At 41.8% G+C, this 22,895-nt stretch overlaps 1 protein-coding gene across 2 annotated transcripts in view; it reads right to left on the bottom strand.

Moving 5' to 3' along the window:
• The window catches only part of jazf1b (JAZF zinc finger 1b), a 253,273-nt gene that overhangs the window by 86,770 nt on the left and 143,608 nt on the right, over positions 1 to 22,895 (bottom strand). Inside the window, exon 1 of one of the 2 annotated variants that reach the window (XM_078239894.1) lies at positions 17,595 to 17,715. The exons of the other annotated variant lie outside the window; for it this stretch is intronic. Coding sequence (XP_078096020.1) covers positions 17,595 to 17,644 — 50 coding nt within the window. The 5' untranslated portion in view covers positions 17,645 to 17,715. Of the gene's footprint in view, positions 1 to 17,594; positions 17,716 to 22,895 lie in introns of those variants that run through there. 2 annotated transcript variants of the gene reach the window in all.

The following is a 22,895-nucleotide window of genomic DNA, read 5'->3' as shown; positions in this document are numbered from 1 at the left end:
GTGCATGTTTTTTGAATAAGAACCATCTCACATGATCAGTAGATCTATTTAACATAATTTAGCAATTCGTACCATGTTGTGTGAGACAACTCCAGGGCAGCATCTTTGTATCACAATATAAAAAGATTTCTGCAAATTCTAACTCTCTCAACAAGGTTACAATGCTGTCCCAAACTTTGTTTTCAAAAATCAACTAATTATGAAGGTTTTCACGAAGGAAATATGGAGAAACTGCTTTGACTTGCAGGACGGTCAGTAACAGACCATAATGACAAAGGGACCAGAGGAAATAAGATTTTTTTTTCTACACACAGTTGTTACGATCCAAAGCCCAACACCCGAAATGGTGGTGGAAGGAGGTTTGATATATGCTTGAAAAGGAAAGATCTGAAGGGTTGTGGGAGGAAATAAGGTAGTGGATAAGTTAGATTGTTCTCTCTTGATGGACGGAATAGCTTGCTTCTGTGTTGCTCAAGTCTATGAGCTGAAAATTAACTCCCAAAAACATGATTGGGGCCATGTCAATAGTTAAAATACAAAAGTCCACAACCATAACCAAATATACGTTAAAGCTCCCCACTTCTGGTGTTAGTGACAGTGGGGTAAGGGACAGATGACCAACTCGTATGCAGATAAGTGGTTGGTCATTTAAATACTATAATGAGATTGCATCTTCTTTTTAACAAGTTTTCTATTTTTAACGACAGGCCTTTTCCAGCCCTCGAGAAACTCTGCAACTTAAAGGAGGCAAGAAGAGCTGAATCCTGTGACAAGTGCCTTTCCAGCACTACTTGTGGGCCAAGACAACCAGGCCCAAATTTTCTAATAAACACCACTCACTCGTGCGCACAGTACCCACAATCTCTCTGCTCCTCCCTGACCACTATCCAGCTGACTACCCACTTCCAATCCAACACAATGGAGCCACACCCTTTATTCTTGGTCCCCCATCTAGTCCCCCTCACCCCAAAGCCAACAATCTGAATCCTCTCTCCACAGTGCCCTGCCTGCAGCAGTAGTGGACTCGTCAACATTAAGAGCATTCAAATGGTTATTGGATAAACAATATCTCTAACTCCCCAATCTCTCTCAGTACATTTACTTCTTGCAACCCTGTGAAGCAGGTTTCCTGATGAGAAGCCTTCACCCTATCAAACAGTTTGGCTGTGGGTGGGAACCTCACTTAAAAGAGCTCTGCAGTTAAATTCTGCAGTACATTCAAGAAATCTGTTCTTCTGGGTTTCCCAACTACACAACAGCTGCTCCCCACCCCACTCGCCTCCAGATTAAAATCCAGATCCATAATTTTAACTTCAATGTTGTGTAAATACACATATATTGATGTACTGTCAAAAAATAAATCCTTAAGGCATGCACAGAATCACATGGCATTTTATTTTTGCAGTGAACCAATGCTTATTATTAATTAAGAACATTAGCACAGCCATCTCCAAGTTCAGATATAGTACAAGGCCATCCTGAATTATCCTTGATCGGTAGCAATCCAGTTCTCTGACATATTATCATGGATAGTTAATGCTGTAGGCTGTTGGTGTCTAAGTTTTACTGCTTGCTTGAATGCTATGTGCACTCTTTACTTACCATTCTTTCTTACCTTATGTTTTTCATAGTATTTGTATTCCAGATCCACAGCAAAATCTAATACCCAACTGTGGCAACAGAACACAATCTGATTTTTTTTCAAATCGAAACAGCAGGGAAGAAACAGTGTGCCTCAACTCAATTGCTAAGGATTGCATAAGGGCAGCAAGATTTAATTCACTCCAGTTTTCTTAATCCTTTCATCTGGAAGTAGCCTTCTTCCAGATGGTCCAGGTGAGATTGTGAACTCTGCATGATGGGGAGAGTCGGGAAGTCACTGGAGCAAAGTTGAGTCCCGTCATCTACCCTGCAAACAAAATAAACCTCTCCACTTATCCTGTTTCCACCCTCTTTGCCTCCCCATTAACCATTCTAGCATGACAAAAACAATCAAATTTGTTCGTGGAAGGCAGGTATACGATTGGGGAAAGGCCAACATTTATTGCCCATTCCTAATTGTCTTTGAGAAGATGGATATGAACCATCATCTTGAGCCACTGCAGTCTGTCTGGTGAAAGTACTCCCACAATGATGTTAGGCAAAGAGTTTCAGGATTTTAACCCAGCGATGATGAAGGAATGGCTATTTATTTCCAAGTCAAGGTAGAGTGCTGTGAAGGGGAACTTGCATTCAGTGAAGGGCCCATCAGTCTGCTGCCCTTGTCCTTTTAAGCAGCAGAGGTGTTAATTTGGGGCTGTCAATGGAGCCTTACAACGCTGCTGCAGCTGTTGTTGGTATACACTGCAGATCCTAGTGGTGGAGGGAGTGAATATTTAAGTTGGTAGACGCAGGGTCAACCAGTGGGCTGCTTTCTACTAGATGGTATTGAATTTCTCAAACATCATTAGACCTATGCTCATCCAGGCAAGTGGAGAATGTTCCATCACTCTCCTAACTTGTGCTTTATAGATGGTGAAACAGGTTTGCGCAGTCAGGTGAGTTACTCTCTGCAGTTAACCCAGTTTCTGACCTAATCTAGAAAAAAATATTTATGTGGCTAGTCCAATTAAGATTCTGGTCAATAGTTTGCCCCAGGATATTGATGGTCTGGAATTCAACAATGGTAATGCCACTCAGTGTCAAGGCCAGGTGGTTAGACTTTTGTTTTGTCAAAAGATGGCCAACATCCACTGCACTACTTGTGTTGTGAATGTTACTTGCCTTTCAGCAAATCTAGCCTGAATGCTGTTCAGGTCTTGCTGCATGCGGGCATGGACTGCTTCATTACCTGAGGAGTTCTGAATGGAACCAAAATGTCTGCCGAACTGGACATTATAAATAATCAGCAAACATTGTTATTTCTGACAATGGAGGGAAGGTCACTGCTGAAGTAACGAAAGATGTTGAGCCTTGGGCTGCCCTTAAAATCTCTTGCTGTGATGTCCTGGGGATAAAATGATTGGCCTCCAACAAATAGAACAATCTTCCTTTGTGCTAGGTACAGCTCCAAGGCAGTGGAGCATTTCCCTATGTTTCTCATTGACTTCAATTTTACTAGGTCTCCAATGAGGCCTTAATGTTGATAGAAGAGTCACGCTCACCTCACCTCTAGAATTCAGTTGTTCATGCTTGGACAAGACGTTAATGAGTTCTGGAGTTGAGTTGTCCCTGCTAAACTCAAACCGAACATCTGTGAGTAGAGTATTGCTGAATAAGTGGCACTTGATGGAAGGTGACCTCATCAGTTTCTACCATTTTACTGATTATTGAGAGTAGACTGATCGGACAATATTTAACTGGACAGGATTTTTCTTGCATTTTACGGACAGGACATACCTGGGTAATTTTCCATTTTGTTGGGTAGATGCCACTGTACTTGAGTAGCTCGGCTAGAGTGGTGATGAGTTCTGGAGCACAGATCTTCAATTCTACAACTGGAATTTTATCAGAGCCCATAGTCTTTGCAGCATCTAATGTGCCCCGCTATTTCTTTTATTGGATGTCGTGAATCAAATTGGCTGAATATTGGGTTCTGTGATGGTGGTAACCACAGCAAGAGATCAAGGTGATCACTTACTTGGTAGTTATGACTGAAGATGGTTGCAAATGCTTCAGTCCTGTCCTTTGTACTCATGTGCTTTGCTCTGCCATCATTAGGACATGGATATTCTTAAACTCTCCTTTTACTGTTCACTGTTTCATTTCTCATTATTCTTCAATGTGGCAGGACTGCAGAGCTTTGATTTCATCAATTGGTCGTGCGATCTCTTAGCTCTATCTATAGTCTGCTGATTCTGCTGGTTAGTATGCACATAGTTCTGTGCTGTTGCTAAACCTTGTTGACACCTCATTTTTAGGTGCTTGTGCTGTTCCTGACATGCTCTTCTACACTACTGATTGAACCAGGGTTGGTCCTCTGGCTTGATGCTAACAATAGAGTGAGGGAAATAACAGATCATGAAGTTACAGATTCTGAAGCAATACAATTCTGTTATTGCTGATGGCCCACAGTATTCCGTGGATGCTCAGCTTTGATCTGCTAGATCTGTTCTGAATCAATCCCACTTAGCACAGGGGCAGCGTCACACAGCATGGTAGCACGGTAGCACAGTGGTTAGCACTGCTGCTTCACAGCTCCAGGGACCTGGGTTCGATTCTCGGCTTGGGTCACTGTCTGTGTGGAGTTTGCACATTTCCTCGTGTCTGCGTGGGTTTCCTCCGGGTGCTCCGGTTTCCTCCCACAGTCCAAAGATGTGCGGGTTAGGTTGATTGGCCATGCTAAAATTGCCCCTTAGTATCCTGGGATGCGTAGATTAAAGGGATTAGCGGGTAAAATATGTAGGCTTATGGGGGTAGGGCCTGGGTGGGATTGTGGTCGGTGCAGACTCGATGGACCAAATGGCCTCTTTCTGTACTGTAGGGTATCTATGATGATTTCTATGATGATGAAGGGTGTCCTCAAATGTTAAAAAAAATAAAAACTTGCATTTAAATAACACTGTTCATGACCAAACATTGTAAAATGCTTTACAACCAATGAAATCATTTTTGAGTGCACTCGCTATTGTAATGTAGGAAATGCAGCAGCTAATTTGTGCACAGCAAACTCTCAAACAGCAATACGATAATGACCACATAAGTTGTTTTTGTGATGTTGATTGAGAGATAAATATTGGTCAGGGCACCCAGGATAACTCCTCTGTTCTTGTTTGAATACTGCTGTGGTGATCTTTTATGTGCACCTGAGCAGACAGATGGGGCCAAACCTCATCCGATGAGATGGCACCTCCAACAGTGCAGCACTTCCTCAGGACGGCACTGGAGTATCAGCCTTTATTTTTGTGCTCAAGCCATGAAATGGGACTTGAACCCAGAACCTAGTGACCGAGGTGAGAGCGCTACCTACAGAGCCATTGCTAACACAATAAGTTGAGGCTTTGTCATCACAAAGACTGCATAGTGGTCACTCCTACCAGTGATAGATGCATCAGTGATACGTTGATTGGTAAGGGCAAAGCCAAGTAGGATTTTTCCTAATGCTACTTCTTTCACTACTTACCGCAGGTCAAGTCTGACACCCATGCCTTTCAAGACATGGTAAGAAGTCTAACATCACCAGGTTAAAGTCCAACAGGTTTATTTGGTAGCAAACGCCACTAGCTTTCGGAGCGCTGCTCCTTCATCATTTCAAGACATGGTCAGCTTATTTAATAGTGGTGCTACCAATGGATTTTCAAGTCCCCCCTCCAAGAGAACAATTTTTGTTGTTGTTTACTACTGTAACTTGTTTTAATGAAAAGTTCAACAATTAGAGATTGTATACAATTTCTCATCTGACATCCACACAGGTGGATGTTACAGCAGGAATACAAATCGGTTTCCCCTCTCATTATAAGGGTACTGATATCATTCACAATTTTTTTAGCAGCAGCATGGTTAGAGATTGTGAACTCTATATGGTAGGGTTAATGGCGAAGTCACTTGAGCAAAAATTGAGTCCCATCATCCTAAACCCAACCTACTAAAACTATCCATTTGTCCTGTTTCCATCCTTCTGCCCTCCACCATTTTAGCAGCAAATGCATGACTAAAACAAATCAATTTGTTCATGGGGTTGGGGAAAAGGCCAGCATTTATTAACTCTAATTTACTTTGCTTTTCCTCCAAAGCCATGCCGCTAGTTGACACTAGCTGAAGCAAGCGCAGAGCATATTCTGCCCTGTTCAACCCAAAAATGGTATTGGGTTCTATTAATGTCATAGGACCAGATTTAAATTTACGGTCAGCCGAACACTCTTCAGGCAACCATTATAGTGGCAACCAACATTCTGTCCTCTCACTACTTTCATCAGGTGAGAAGTCTGAAAATGCAGGCCTTGGTTTTGAGAAATTTGGAAAATTGATTTTCATTGCTCCCTTTCATTTCCCCTCACCCACCCAAATAAATGACTAATCCAATATTTGTCTGTGGTTGGCTGCAGGGTTAATTCCTGGAAAATTGCAAACACTTTGGGAAGCAGGCTCCAAACGATCAACTTCCATGTTTAACTCCAACGCATCAGGCTGCACACATACAACCCCCAGGAGAGAGGGGTGTCAATTTTAGTGTCTGAGTTATTTTGCTGTCTGTATGACTCCTAATACAGTGCATCCACAGAGAGAGTATTCCCCCTCTGAGGAAACTTTGTCGTCCCCTTGCACTACTTCCTCAAGGGCATTTGAAGGCCACGTGGGAGATTAAAGATATGGTTTGGAACTGTCAGGGAACAATATTTTAAGTGATCATCCAGGTTTGACAAACCACCTCCACTACAGCTGTTAGTTTCGAGATTCTGAAGGACCATTTCCAGTTCTCATCTTCTGTGCTCTCTTCTGCAAGAAGGGAAAGAGACCCAAAAGTGAGAGTAACATTATAGTTGAATAGATGAATGTAGAACATTTGTTGAGGTTGACAATGAGGTAGAGGCATAACATTAAAAAGAGGGCAAAGGTGAGTGTCAGTGGTGGATGATGATGGAGATGTGAGCAAGTGCACAGACAGAGAGGGATGAGTGCAATCCAGGGTAAATTGCTCTGAGAAGAGATGTGCTAGATTAAGCTCGAGAAGGTGTGAATTGGTGTGATGCACACATCAGAATGCAGTTGAAAGTTCTCAGCTTTCTTGCTCCACGTAGGTCACTAAAATCAATTTTGGCACTGAATCCATGAGCATGGTCTCACATTCCTGGCGCTGACATCCAGCCACGCCTGCTTTGTTTCACCCTCCTGTCAGTGGGGAAGCATATCCTCTCATGGACCTTTACAGCCCCAGTTGCACATGCAGACTTTTTAAGTCTAGCCTCCATTCTGTCAATTCCTGCTGTGTTCATTTGGAATGTCCCTTTAACTAGTTGAAAGTGCCTCAAATGGGTCATTCATGTACACACATGCTAATTGGTCCTGGAACAGAACTGCAATGGTAATGCAGTGGCTGAGTTAAAAGCCACTAACAGACTTGCGTCAGCATTTCTCATGTGTGACCGGACCCTCGCCCCCTACCTCACACCTATTATTCAGTGAAACTGTGCTGCTACGTTTGTGGATTTTTTTCTTTCAGGCAATACAATATTGCATTGTACAGGTCTTTAAACTACATACACTAATGCTTTCAAGAAACATGTCAATCCATATTTTTGATATTAATGATAGTAAGTTGACAGCAGTACAGTTTCCATCAGTGTAATGTTCAATCACAAAATAATAATCCTTTTTGGATTTTTCTCAATCATTACGGAGTAACTGGTCATTAAACATGAAATTATCTTCTTTCAATAGCTTAAAACAGGAGTTATTTTATTGTTCCTAGAAAAAAAAGCTTACAATCTTTTTTAAAATTACACCATATTGTTATCATCTGAATATCCTGTGGAACTGACCTTGGCTTGAAATATTTCTAGTTTACATTTTAATGTTGTATGTTCTTGTTTGCTATTTCCTTTCCTTTATTGTACTTTGATTTATATCATATTTCTATTACCATAGTGCTTAGAATACATATTTCACATGTGATCTTTTCAATATGGTCTCGATGGTAAACAGCTCTCAGGAGCAAATTGTTTTTATTCTGCTTAAGATTTGTTTTCACATATAACAAGTTTATCTTCTTCGGAAACCTCTAATATATAATCATATTTTGCAGCTATGACTAGCTTTTTGCCAAAAGAAATCTATTAAATTGGAAGTGAAGTAACATGCCCCACAAATATTTATTTGAATAGGTGTCTTCATAGTAATAAAATAATTAATTTTTCCACTGTTTTTTTTTATGAACAGGAAGTTCAGATTAGGTTATTTTGAACCTCAACAGCAGGGTTTGGCTGCAGCTATAAAACAATCTCTAAGGAACGCTATAAAATACTGTGCAGTAGGCTTGTAAAATGCAATGCACTGGCAAATCGTATTAGAAAATTCATGCAAGAGCTGCAGTCCAATTTTAATGTTGTACCAACAAAAAATGTGCAACAACAACAACGTTTATTTATATAGCGCCTTTAACATAATGAACTATCACAAGGTCTCACAGGAGCATTATAAAACAAATTATGACGCCAAGTCACAAAGGAGATATTAGTTCAGATGACCAAAACCTTGGCCAAAACGTTTAAAAGTGGGGTAGCGAGCCAGAAAGGTGGAGGGAGGAAATACCAGAGCTTGGGGTCTAGGGAACTGACATGGTGACCAATAGTGGAACTATGGTTGAGAAAGCACAAGACGTCAGAATTAGAGGAGCGGAGATATCTCATAGAGTTGTGGGGTTTGAGAAAAATATAGACCAAGGGGGGGAGTAAGACCCTGGGAGGATTTGAAGACAAAGATAAGAATTGTTTAACCAGGGGTCAATGCAGGTCAGCAAGCAGGGGATGGACAGACAAGGAGAGGGTGGGAGGGAGAAACGGGACAATAGTTGAGCGATGTTACAGATGTGAAAACAGGAGGTCTTAGAGGTGGCACAATTACAAGGTTGGAAACACATCTCAGGAGCAAATGTGACACCAAAGTCGCAGCCTGGCTTAATCTCAGAATGTTGTCAGGGCAAGTGACGGAATCGGTAGCTAGGGAACAGAGTTTGGAGCGGGTCCTAAAAATAATGGCTTCAATCTTCCCAATATTTAATTAGTGGAAATAGTTGCTCATCCAGTACTGGATGTCAGATAAACAGTCTGATAATTTAGCTGAGAGGAGGTGATGAGGCACACATATAAAGACTAAAAAAACTACTGCTGTGCTTTGGCTGATACAGTTGATGGGAAGCAAATAGATAATAGGAGGAGCCAAAGATAAATTATTGGGGAACAGCAGAGGTAACATTGCAGGAAAAGGTTGAGAAGCAAAAAAATTCCTGGTAATGAATAGATAAGAATAGATCCATGCGAGAACAGCCTCACCCAGCTGAATGACAGGGGGAGGTACTGGGGGAGAATGGTATGATTAATCGTGTTAAAGGTTGATAATAGATCAAGAAGGAAGAGGAGGGATAGTTTCTCTCTGTCACACAGAATCTCATTTGGAGTTCGATGAGAGGCATTTTGGGACTTTGACAGGGGTGGTTATTATGGATAAGTTAAATATCTAGGTTTAATCGGCAGCCATTTATCCCAAAACTTGTATACTGACTGATACTTTCAAAGTACCTATTAGACCAACAAAAAGACTAGCCATCGTCATCTTATTTATTTGATGTAAAAAAATCAAATCCATATCCACAGATGGTGACTGACTAAAATAGGCACACTAATCAAGTTCAGCTCTGGTAGAAAAGATTAATGGAAAAGATCAGTTTTAATAGGTTTTAGAGGTCATTGACTTTTTGTTTATTCGCATGCAACCATGGCCACAAACAGTTTGGTATTTTCTTAAAGACTTTAAATATATAAATACTGCTCTAGAATTACCTTAAGAGAAGCCAGTTGCTGACATTAAGCCGAATCACGCAACTTCATCTTCAAGGTTTTCCAACGACACTGTTCCCGAGCTACTGGTCTCTGACCTCCCATTCTTTTCTGAGGGAGAGATCTATGAAGAGGCAGTCCCAAAAGATAAGATGATTCCTCCCCCCCACCCCCGCCTCCCCCAAGTGGGCAAACCCCACCTGAACCACCTCATAAGTGGGAATGCACACTGGAAACAATGACAAAGAAATAAATACAGAGGCCTAACATTCTATACTTTATTTGCCGTAGGCAGGGTAATTGAGTTGCTAGACCATTCTGTGTAATATAAGCATATGAAAACTATTATGTAAAATTTGGCTTCAAAATATGGTTTTCAATCATTTACAGGTTCCAATGCCAGTCTATTGTTCAAAGTATACTTTAGAAAAAGCTTCTGAATTACAAGCTTACAGATAACAAACTCAGCTGCAACCCTCCTTGTCAAGTTTGCTGCAAATTGTACCAGTTTACGGGCTACCAAGAAACCTGCCTTTTTTGCAATCTTGTGGAGTCTGTGGACTACGTCTATGTTCACTGTTCTAGGCCTGCACTCTGTTTTGTGTTACTTGAAAAACCTTTTATTGATGTTCTGTTCGTGCTTCAGTCCCATGCTCCTCATTTACAGGCACCCGCGGGGTGCAGACGGGGACGGGAAGGCAGAGAACCTCCTCGTGAACCTGGGTCTGGCCAAATTCGCCATAATGGCATTTGCTACCAAATAAACCTGTTGGGCTTTAACCTGGTGTTGTTAAAACTCTTACTGTGTTTACCCCAGTCCAACGCCGGCATCTGCACATCAAATTCGCCATGAACAGGGTCCAGGCAACAGGCGACCAAGGGGATTGTCCAACCCGACTGCCCTTCTACCGCGGCTACATTCGTGGCCAGGTGTCCCTGGAGAGGGAACATGGGGAGTCCACAGGCATCATTGAGGCCTTCCGTGCCCGTTGGGCCCCGCTGGGGTGTATTATTGACCCCTTTAACCACATTTTGGTTTGATGTTTTAAGTTTCCTTTACACTTTGGGGTTTTTTTTGTTTGGGGCGGCTCCCCCGTTTGAGTTTTACTTTATTTGGTTTGCCAAAAAGATGCCTTGTCAAGTTTGCAAACAAAAAATTCCATGCAGCATTGAAATTAATTATTTCCCTCAGCAACTGGCACCCTCATAATTAATTCTAAGACAGAACTCTTAAAAGGAATTTTCCCTGAACTACTGCATTGAAATGAAATTTGGAAATGTAAAAAGATATATTATTCAAAAAGAAAACCATTTGAGCGTCACAAGTGCTTTTCGTCATGACACTACTTGGAACAGTAACAAAGGTGAAATTCTTCTGAGTATGTAGGTTCGGGGATGGTTCTGTATAGTAGAACACCATTTTTCTAAACAAGAAAAATAATCAGAAACCTTGGGGAATTGGAATGGCCACCTTCTTTTGTAAATTTAAAACAGATTTTCTCAATTGTCTTAGGATGTTGGAAATTACTCGTTATTCTGCAAGTTTTATCCAATCAGAACTTTAAGATTTTGAGATGGTTCTCTTGTGCTGTTAATAATGGATTTAGGAATAACCTAAAATCGCCAATTGCAGTACAGAACATCTCAGATCTGAAATGTTGAGAATTCAAACAGGTAAAACCAATGGAACAGGCACCAACCAACATCGTGGGACAGCAAGTCAATAATACAGCAGCATTGGGTGAGAATGGGAGCACTATCTGGAGGTGTGATGACATTCTGTCCTTAAACACCTCCATGTCTGACTGTAGTTAGCTACAATCAGGAGAAAAGCAGCAGTCTCCTAAAATCCCTGCTGCAGGCAGTTATCCAAGCACCATCTGTTGTTGCTTCCAGATCTGCTCTTGTTGGTTTAACCTCACCGACTGCTTGGCCTGCTGGCTGCGCTTAAGACTTTTTAAGGCTGTTTAAAGACTTGGCTGCTAGATTCCCTTTGGTGAAGAGTAGCCAAGAAGGGATGGGGAGGTAATAAAGCAAGAGGAAAGGCAAGATGAAGATATGAGAGGGAAGTTAGAGGATGGAAGATAGGATTTATGAGGGAATACAGACAACTGGTCTGATCAACTTCCCGGCCCAGCATAGTCAGTTAGGGCTAACCTCACCGAGTTCTCTCATTCAATTCACCCCATACACTACATGATGATCCATTATCAATTCCCTCTAATATGTCTGTTGACTTTCTCTCAAAAGATACTGCCATTCATGAGCTTATTTTAGATACTCATATTCATTTACAAACACACGAGTTAGGAGCGGGAGCAGACCATTCGGCCCTTCGAGCTGCTTCACTATTCAATAAGGTCATGGCTGATCTGACTGTAAATTCTTGCCTGCCCCCAATAATCTTTCTGCCCCTTGTTTATCAAGAATCTATCTACCTTTGCCTTAAAAAGATTCAGAGGCTTTCCTTCCACTGTCTTTTGAGGAAGAGAGTTCCAAAGACTCACTAATCACAAAGAAAACATTCAGAGGCTTTCCTTCCACTGTCTTTTGAGGAGAAGAGTTCCAAAGACTCACTAGTCACAAAGAAAACATTTCTTCTCATCTCTGTCTTAAATGGGCAACCCCTTATTTTTAAACAGTGCTCCCCTAGATCTAAACTCTCCCACAAGAGGAAACATCTTCTCCACATCCACCCTGTCAAGTCCCTTCAGGATCATGTGTGTTTCAATTGAGTTGCCTCTTATTCTTCTAAAGAAAGTGAGAGGACGAAACACAATGAGGTGCTCAAAGAAAACAAAGAAGCCTCAGGAACAAGGGATAGGATTAACTTTAAAGCCTTTATCAAATCCTGATTCATGAGTGGCATATGCTGCCCCCTCACTAAAGCCTCTACACGTGGTTTAGTTTTTCATTACTTCCTACACACAAAGCACCATGAGGTGGTAGTGTCATTATTACCTACCCCTATCTCTTGCTCCTTCCACCCCTCTCAAATCCTTGTTGCTGACTGCCCTTCCCAAGCACCACCAAGTTCCTCCCAACATGTTTTTTCCTTTATACTGAGTGGCTGCTTGTTCAGTGGTTTCAGTCTTAACCTTAGTATCCCTTGCATCAGTCCTCACTAAGCTTCTACCTATTAAAATTTCTTGTACTCTGAATGATATGCTTTGTCTACATGGCGCACAAGAAACAATTCTTTTCACTGCATACCAATACATGTGACAATAATAAATCAAATTTTACCCATATGACCAAACCATCTCTTCGAACTTTCCAGCTCCTGTGCTAACTGACTCTCCTAAATTCTCAAAAAGGCCATCTCGAACTCTCACATCTTTCACCACCCATGTCCTTATCCTATTTCCTTTGATGATCCACCATGTGACAAACTCTTCCCAAACTGTTTGCATGTTCAAGCTCCTATTTGCCTACCCTTTGCCTTCTCTTTGTTTTAATTCCCCGATGTTGATGTGTTCAATTATTTCTCTTCATTCCCATTTTTCATGTCCCCATTCTCTTCCCTCCTCAGGGTTAGGGGTCTTCACTCTCTCATTTTTAGTTCCCCAGCATTACCCCCATCTATCCTTTTTCAGTGGGGTGCAAACAAGCAAATGTAGCCACAACTGTTTTAGGACGCGAGACATGACTTGACTATGGCTTCACTCTCTGCTATTCTTCAAAGAAGACTGCACATCTCACTATCTCTGAAAGCGGATGGTGGTTGCAGTGGTAAGGTGATCATCACAGTTCCACCTGTCACTGAAATCTGATCACCAACCCGTCAGGATTGTGTAGACAATGATGCCGCCCCAAGGTCCCCATGTTAAACAAAGTCATGTGCAGGGTGTTACCAATGTCCATTTGCCAAGTCCTCTGGCAATGGACAATTGGCAAAGGGTGTACTTGGGAGTCCCTAGCCAAGAATTTGCACACAGACGACTTATGCATGACGGTCACTGGACACCCATGTTGGTAGTCAACCTGGTGTTGTTAAAACTCTTACTGTGTTCACCCATGTTGGGACAGAGCTGTCTTTGGGCAGCAGAATCTGCAGCTGAACAGTCCTCTTTGGGGTTCCCTCCACTCTCCCAAATGGGGAGAGGGCTTGAAAAGGTGCCCCAGAAGTAGGCTGTCTACTTTATCTTGGATGGGGAAACCACACCCTCTGGAATCACCATATTTGTGGTTATTTGCAAATTGGAATGCAAATACATTCATGGATAATACCAAGAGTGACTGTCCAGAAAGAACAACTGCAATCAGATCACATGAGCTATCAAGACATTGAAAGGCCTAAGGTACAGAGCAGTTGACATCACCACACTCCTGTACAGCCTTGAGATCTGGACTGTGTGTCAATGACACATGGCAGGCTAGAGAAATCCATCAGCAATGCCTGTACCACATCCTCCAGGTTCATTGAGAGGATCATAGACCAAATACTAGTGTCCTTGTTGAAGCCAGCTCCACAACCATTTACGCAAACCTACAGCAAAATCAACTTTGATCATCTGGACGGCCTAAAGACATCTCCCCTGTCAGGTCCTGTTTTGTTAACTTTCAAATGAACAGTGTTCCTGGGGAAGATCAAGAAAATGCTTCAAAGATACCCTGAAGTTCTCTTCAAAGCATGGTAGTATTGACATTAATGACTAGGAGGAACTTGCTAACAATCATTCAAAATGGCAGCAGCTGTTCCATCAAGCTGCATCGTGCTTTGAGTCGCAATGTCTTAATGATGAGGCAGAGCAGCAGCAGAGGAAAGAAAAGGAAGCAAACCGTACACCCCAGATCCCACTATCTCGCAGACAATCCTGCTCCTTGTGCCCAAAGATCTGCATGTCAAGAATAGGCCTGCTCAATTACATGAAGACCTCTGGCAGAATCCACAACCAAGTAAACATCATCCTTGAATCGAGGGATAATCGATCTCAATGACCATTCACTGCTACCAAAACATTTCACTATTCTGGAATGTAGGAAAAATATGGGAAATGTGGAATATTCCTTGTTTTAGTTGTACTTAGGCCCCTACCACAACTCTCTTTCCAGTAAATTGTTGACTATATAGGTGCTGCCTCTGACTCTCGGTTGGACATGGAAAAATTAATAAATTTTGCTTCTAATTTCTATCCTTCCATCACTTTCACATAGTCCATCTGCAACACTTCCCTTCCTTGACTTCTTCGTCTCCATTTTTGAGGATACACTGTCTACTCATTTTTATTACAAGCCCACTAACTGCCGCAGCTTCCTCGGCTACACTTCTTCACATCCCGCTTCCTGTAAAGATTCCATTCATTCTCCCAATTTCTGTCACTGTCGCATCAGTTACGATGATGCTACCTTCTGACAGGTCTTCACTTTGCCCTGAAACGAGAATTCCCCCCACTGCCACCCCCAGTGGCTGACAGGACCCTCAACTGTGTCTGACCCATTTCCAACACCCCTTTCACTCCCTCCCAGAATCAGGATAGGAACCCCCTGTCTGCACTTACCACCCCATCAGCCTCTGTATTCAAAGGACCATCCTGAACCACTTCTGCCACCTCCATCATAATGCCACCACTAAACACATCCTCCCCACCCCTCCCTTTCAGCATTCTGAAAGGACCATTCCCTCCACACCACCCTGGTACACTCTTCTATTACTCTTGACACCTCAATCCCTTCTCAAGGAACCTTCCCTTGTAATCACGGGAGGACTAACACCTGCTCCATTACTGCCTTTCTCCTCATGGTCCAAGGCATGAAACACTGCTTCTAACTGAAGCAGCAATTTTCTTGTTCTTCTTTAAATTTAGTTCACTGTATTCACTGTCCATAATGTGGTCTCCTCTAGACCTGGGAGACCAAATACAGACCGGGTATCTGCTTTGTGGAACATCTCCCTCAATCTGCAAACATGACCCTGAACTTCTGGTTGCTTGCCATTTTAATTCACAATCTTGCTCTTATGCTCGCATTTCTGTCCTTGGCCTGCTGCAATGTTCCAGTGAAGCTCAACACAACTTGAAGGAACAGCATCTCAAAAGAGCACTTTACAGCCCACGTTTAACAACTTCAGAACATGAACTCTGTCCTCAATTTTGAATCGCCCCCTGCCCCCCCCACCCCCTTCCATGTTTTGATTTGAGACAGAGCTGACCTTTATTCTCCTATTAACACCTACTCTGGGCCAATGTTTTGTTACTTAACTACAACCACGTTGACACACTTTGCCTTTTGTTCCATGACATTTCCATTTCCCACACCCTGTAACAAATGTCTGACTTTCCCCTTTGCCCCTGCCCGACAGAATAAAACCCATCATATTTCTACTTCTCTTTAGTTCTGAAGAAGAGTCATATTGGACTTAGAATGTTAATTCTGTTTCCGCACATGCTGCGTTTTTCCAGCACTTTGTTATTATTTCAGATCTCCAGCATCCACAATATTTTGGTTTTAAGATACAAGGGTCCTCTCCTCAATTACTAGCCACCGCTTTTCTTTGTTTTCATTGAATTCTTTAGGCAATAATATCAAGCACATCCATTTAGCTGCCTACTTCCCTTCTACCCTTAGCTTACCCCTTCCCCCACCATCCTGTTACCCCAACTCTGATTGACTGACTCATTCTAGTTTCTTCCCCCTACCCTTCCAAACTCCTCACGTTCATAGCCACCACATTTCTAAACCCCATTCTCACTCAACTACTGACCATTCAACCTCTTTTGCCTGCTCGCCCTGCTCATGGATATTGTAAAAGGTTTCCTTCTTGGGTTGTGAGTGCTGCCCTTGCCGTTTTCAAATCTATTGTCATTAATACAACTTTACCTGCCTTGGTACTACTGCCCAGCTTCAGTTAGTCTCTCCTCTCCAAGGTCATCAAACTTGTGGTTATCTCTCAGCTCTGAGTGTCTCTCACAACTAACCAGTTTAATCTTCAATCCAGTTCCTACTACTTCCCTTCTGTGCCGAAACAGTCCAACCCAAACTTGCGAATGACATGCTATGACAGCTATGGAACAATATTCCCCCTCTGCAGCTTTCAACAGGACTGACTGCATCATCATCTTTCAACACTTTACCTCAGTTGTTCATCGCACTGGGATGGTCCTTTCTTGTTCCATTCTTACTGAACCAAATCATATCTGGAGAATCTCAAACAACAGATTCTCCCCACGCCCTCAGACTGTAACCTCTGGATTTCATCCAGAGAATGATTCAGTCACAAATAAGCCTCAACTTCCTCTTGCTAAGCATTGGGAATTTTTCAGTCACCACTATACACGGTATCTCTCGCCGCGGACTCCATCAATCTTGGTATCATATTCAACTCCAAGTTCCTTGCCCTGGCAATCATCTGAAATTGAACTAGACTGTTTGAAACCTTGGTGTCATACTCAATCCTGAGGTGTACTTCACCTCACATACCCAAACTTTTACTAACAGACCTATTTCTACCTCCATAATATGGCCAGACTCTGCATCTGCCTCAGTTCATCTGCTCGAGGCCTGTTGTTACCTCTGCACTTCACTATTCCATCTGCCCTAATATTTTTCATAGCATCAAATATTGTTTGATAACTTTCCTACTAAGTACATAGTTTATAATATTTTACTGTGCTAAAGGCACAAGATAAATACATGTTGCTATGGCAGTTCATCCTCCAGTTGTGCTGAGTTTCCAGCATCCTGACTTCTCCATCAGAAAGACCACTGACTTCCAATGGGGATGGAGGAGATGAATGATAATATTGAAGACTTTCAATTGGAAAACGAATAAGGTGGAATTTCCATCTGCTTGATCTATGATGAACACATCAACATGAATCCTGTGGATTCTTTAAATGCAGTTGTCAGTCCATTTAAAGTAATGTATATTCAAAAGGAGTTCATATTTTTAAAACTGAACTTAGCTCATTAAGCACAAATATACCCGCAATGACTTTTGTCCCACAAGTGGGGTGAAGTCCAAAATATAACAGATTATTAATGACTGGCAGAATGAATGTATTCATGAGTTAAATACCCTTTAGAATTTCACACTTTATACTATTCATCATTCCGAATTAAGAAAGATTATAAGATGTGGATGAATGATCATGTGTTACATAGTAAATATATTGCATCTCATACTTTGAACCCAGAACAACGTACAGCCAGATTTTCTGACCTGCTGCTGGCATTATTGTTCAATACATGCTCAGTTTGCCTGGATCTCTCTCGACAGGGGTTGAAAAAAATCAGCTGCACTTTATGACATTGCTTGTCCTGTTAAGGTGTTTTAAGGGGAGGGTGAGAGAGAGAATTCAGTTATTTATGGAAAGAGAAAGGGAGGGAGTATTTAGACACAGAGAGGGAGATACAAACATGTTCAGAGAGAGATACAGATTTTCAGGCACAGAAGGAAAGGAGATTCAGGAACTGAGAACGAGCTGCAGACAAGATTCCATGCACCACCTGCAAAATTTAAACCCCTCCTAAGAACGGCTGCAAATTGGCTCAATTATCACCTTCATTAGCTTCCTGCCTATGATGGGTGGGTAGCTGTCATCTCCTGAAGAAAACTCAGGAAAAATTGTAAGGAAGCAGGAATTTATCAGAGAGCCATCTCGCCATTTATTTCTCTACATTTCCCTTTTAATATGGAAATTGTGGTCCTATGACATACATCTGTCACTTTAAGACTCAACTGGTCGCTGAAAAGGAGCCCAGAAGGTACAACACTCCCAGGACCAACGTTTTTACAGCCCATTTTCTACCCACAGCCAAATACGAACGAAGCCTAGCCCTAGGGTTTCCAACCCTTCGGGATTGGCCTGGAGTCTCCAGGAATTGAAGATCAATCTCCAGGACACTGCTGTGCGCAATTCTGGAGAAATGCCAGCAGTACATTAAGAAAGAGTGCTTTGCTTTGTCATTTTCTTTGAGCTTTGCCCGATATAAAAATATTGAAAATGGGAGAAAAAGGCTGCTTATCTCACAGTCAGGCATCATCCAATGGTGTAATAAGCCTTTACTTTTCAATTGGCATAGGCAGCAGTGCAGGACAGGATGAAAGTGTTGGCTGAGTAGTGCCTGGAGTGTGGAGGAAAGTTGTGTGATGAAACCTCCAGGAATATATTTAATCACTCTACCCAGCCCTCAGTGGACTATCTCGCCTATCAGGATTACGACGTGCACAGCTGGCATGCTCCAAAAACCACGAGGAAAATCTCTCCCTTTATTTTTTTTCATCTCTCTAATTTCGGATAACAGATAAGTGACAAAAATACATTTGCAACCTTCAGGAGTTGAATGTTTGTGTCTCCAGTCGACAGGTCCATTAATTCAAATAACAAATGAAATATTAAAAGGATCTTGCAGAAGTAACAAATGGTGACGGAATATGGATATTAGACTGTGATGCCAACAGATCTAAGGCAGTAGCCTAAATATACAGCTACTTAACATTAATAAACTTTTGTCATTTCCTTTCTTTTAGAGAGGCCTTGCAACTTCCTTCTAACCATCCTCAAAAAAGGACTAAAAAAAAAGTCTGATTGCGAACAATTCTACGACATAAAGATGACAATTAACTTGAGACGCTCTTTAAAACAAAAATCCACACAGCATTCTTTAAAATTAAGTAAATGGTGTAAGACTTTTAAACAGGCAAACCACAACCACCATTCCACAATCCGCTGTACCTTAAGTGAGCATCTTCCAGGCATGAAAGACTTCATGCTGACACAATTCATACTTCCAGCAGCGTTAAAGACCTTGTCTCGCATAATCAAAGACAACATATGCAGCACACAAAAATGCTGCACCTATTTGCTGATTCAACAGAGAATTAGAGTCGGAGGAAAGTGTACTTGCATTTTTTTGGTATTCATTAGTTTTTCTTCCATTCATTTAAACAACATTCCCAATCATAAAACCGAAGCTCTGGTCCAATTACACAATTAAATCTAATACGCAACTCCTGAAAAATATCACCCTGGTGTCCTGCTGCTTCATTAAACATGAAGAATTAATTTTGTAATACCAGTAACTGAGGTCAGAGGCGCGGAGGAAAAAAACTCACTAGTACATTTTCAACTGGTATATTAACATAATAAGAAAGTAATTATTGGGAGAATTCTCAGATTTTATTACATCAACAAATCTCCAATGTGTTTTCTTCCCTGCTCTGCCTCACACCTTCTAATTGAAAAAACAGCAACGTGTTATTCATAAACTGGGTCACAGCCACTACTGTGAAAAGATAAACATTTTAACTCCCGAGGCCGATCATAACATAACTTTAAAATATTTATACATTATTCCAGTACTGGCAGTGACATATCTTTATTTATATCCATACTAATACTTTCTTTGCAGCAAGATAAATACAAGTGTCAGAAAGCTAGTGGTGAACTTGAAACCGAAAACCACTAACTTGTGCTTTGAGAAGTCTAACATCAGAGAATCTCAACATTAATTGTAGCTTTCAGTTCATCAACAGCTGCTTGTTAATTTAAAATAAAGCTTTTTAGCCACTGTACTGGACTGCATGAATGAAGCATCATGCAGGTTAATGGCTAATGATAGCGAGACTACTAGCTAAAACCATAATGCTATCAGGAAATATGCTAGCTACTGTTCAAATATATTAGTTCTAATATATTGAGAATTTATCAAAGTTGCAACTGTGCTACCAAGATGAACGCAGCGCCATCTGGCTATGATAATAATTCACGTCAATCAAATTTAAAAGGGGACGCAAGAACAGTGATCTGGTGGTTCCATACACAAAACATTGAAGGTGGCAGGGCAATCTGATAATGCAGCTAAAAAAGCTATGGCAGTCCTGAACTATTTTCCAATGACCCCATTTCAACACTTGAAAATTAATGTGACTCCAGACACCAACAAAATCAAAACAGCAATAAAGCATCATTGCAATATTCAGTGCATAATTATTAAAGTCCACATATTATAGACCAACACATAATAAACACATCATGGCGTGGTTTTTAAAAATTCTTTCATGGGATGTGGGTGTCGCTGACTGGGCCAGCATTTATTGCCCATCCCTAATTGCTTTGAAAACATGCTGGTGAACTGCCTTCTTGAACCATTGTAGTCCATGTGGTGTAGTACACCCACAGTACTGTTAGGAAGGAAATGAGAGGATTTTGACCCAGTGACAGTGAAGGAACAGCAATATAGTTCCAAATCAGGATTGTGGGGGGCTTGGAAGGGAATTTGCAGGTGGTGGTGCTCCCATATATCTGCTTCCCTTGTCCTTCTAGGTGGTAGACATCACAGGTTTAGAAGGTGCTGTAGAATGAACCTTGACAAGTTGCTGCAATGCAACTTGTAGATGGTACACACTGCTGTTACGGCGGTAGGAAGGAGTGATTGTTGAAGGTGGTGGATGGGATGTCAACCAAGCAAGCTGTTTTTTCCTGGATGGTGTTGAGCTTCTTGAGAATTGTTAGAACTTTACTCATTCAAGGCAGTGCACAGCATTCCATCACAGTCCTGGCTTGTGTCTTGTATATGGTAGGCAGAATATGGAGAGTCACGAGGTGTGTTACTTGCTGCAGAATTCCCAGCATCTTACCTGCCTTTGTAGCCACAGTATTTATATGGCTGATCCATTTCCGTTTCTGGTCGATGGCCAACCTCTGCATTTTGATAGTGGGGCATTCGATGATGGCAATGTAAGGTTGGATTCTCTCTTCTAGAAGATGGTCAATGCCTGGCACTTGTGCTGCACAAATGTAACTTGCCACTTATCACTTGAATGTTTTTCAGGTCTCGCTGCATATGGGCACTGTCTGCCTCACGAAAGGTGCTAAACATTGTGCAATGATTGACAACAAACATGCCCACTTTTGACCTTATGGTGGAAGGAAGATCATTGATGAAGCAACTGAAGATAGTTGGGTCAAGGACACTACCCTGAGAAACTTGGACAATCATGTCCTGGGAATGAGATGATTGACCTCCAACCACCACAACCACCTTCCCTCGTGCCAGATATTACTCTAGCCATTGGAGAGTTCCCCACTTTATTCTCATTGAGTTCAGTTTTGCTAGGGCTCCTTGATGCCATCCATGTTTGGTTAAAAGCAGCCTTGATGTCAAGGGTAGTCACTCTCACCTCAAGGTCAGCTCTTATATTCATATTCGGACCAAAGTTGTAATGTGATCACGAGTTAAGTAGCTCCAATGGACCCCAAACTGAGGCGTCCGTGAGCAGGTTATTCTTTAGCATGTATTTGCCTGAAAGCAGGTCCTTGCTCATTGTCTGTTGATGCTTCATATCAAGCTGTTTTTCTTGGTCAATTTTTGTCAGTGGTGGCTTATAATACAGAAAATCTGTGATGAAAATTCTGTGCATCGGTAGCTGGGATACAAACTCCTCTCCTCCAAACAAGCCAGCAGAGCGACTACTGTCACCTCAACATCTCCACCTCCTCAACACCCTGCACATGGCCCCATTCCCTGCCACTGCCAAAAGACCCACATGAAAACCAGGTGCACACTGACAATCCAAAGGGGGACACCTCAACAGATGTAATGCGAAGCTCCCCACTCATGCCCCTCCGCCCATCCCCATGACCCTTTATAGCTTCTATGTCAACTCAGTGCCCACCCATGCCAACCCACTACTCTTTGCCCTTACATCCTCCATGTCACCTCACCCAATAATCACGATGGGCAAACCTCAGGACCCATGCTGAGAGGAAATAAAAGCAAGTGACTATTGTTGAATTCACTGTTTGAAAAAAAACCTAATTGATTAAAAACCCATTCACTACATTTCCTCAATCACTTAAATCACTTATAAAAATAAGTATTTGTGTCCCTAGTCTTCAAAGACTTAACAAGTACTTGGAACTGTCAATTAAACTGTGAACTGACAGGACCTCACTGGAAGGGGTGAAATCAGTCAAGCAGCACAAATCCAAAATTATAACCCTCAAGCTTATGTCAACATAAAGAATTAAATGGCAAGTACTGTTTTTTTTTATCTGGAGACTTTTAAAAATTAATTTTAGAGGTCAGAAAAGTTAATGGCTTCTTTGAGCTTTGACAGTTCCATTGAGCTTATCCACTTTTTAAGCACATTCATGTCTACCTTTAACACAGGTAACTTATCTCGCCCAAGGGTGCCCCTGGTCCAATCAAAAAGATGCCCTACCTCTCCAAAGAATTCTGTTAATTGTAGATCTTCTCACAAGTCATGATTCAGGAGAATCCACTCGCCAAAATTGAATCTGACTGTAGGCAGTTGCACTTTAACATGCATGGCTGCCTCTATGAACCACGAATATGGAAAGTGCAATCCGCCCCTACTCCCTGGGTGTGGGGCAAACTTCTGGATTCAGGCCTCAGAGACCATTTCCACTTTGACAAACAGCCTTCCGTTCTGAGCAAAATTCAGACCAAGGTTAATGC

This window comes from Mustelus asterias, chromosome 2 (genome assembly GCF_964213995.1).
Source record: "Mustelus asterias chromosome 2, sMusAst1.hap1.1, whole genome shotgun sequence".
Lineage (NCBI taxonomy): Eukaryota > Metazoa > Chordata > Chondrichthyes > Carcharhiniformes > Triakidae > Mustelus > Mustelus asterias.
This window is presented reverse-complemented; position numbering and strand designations above follow the sequence as displayed.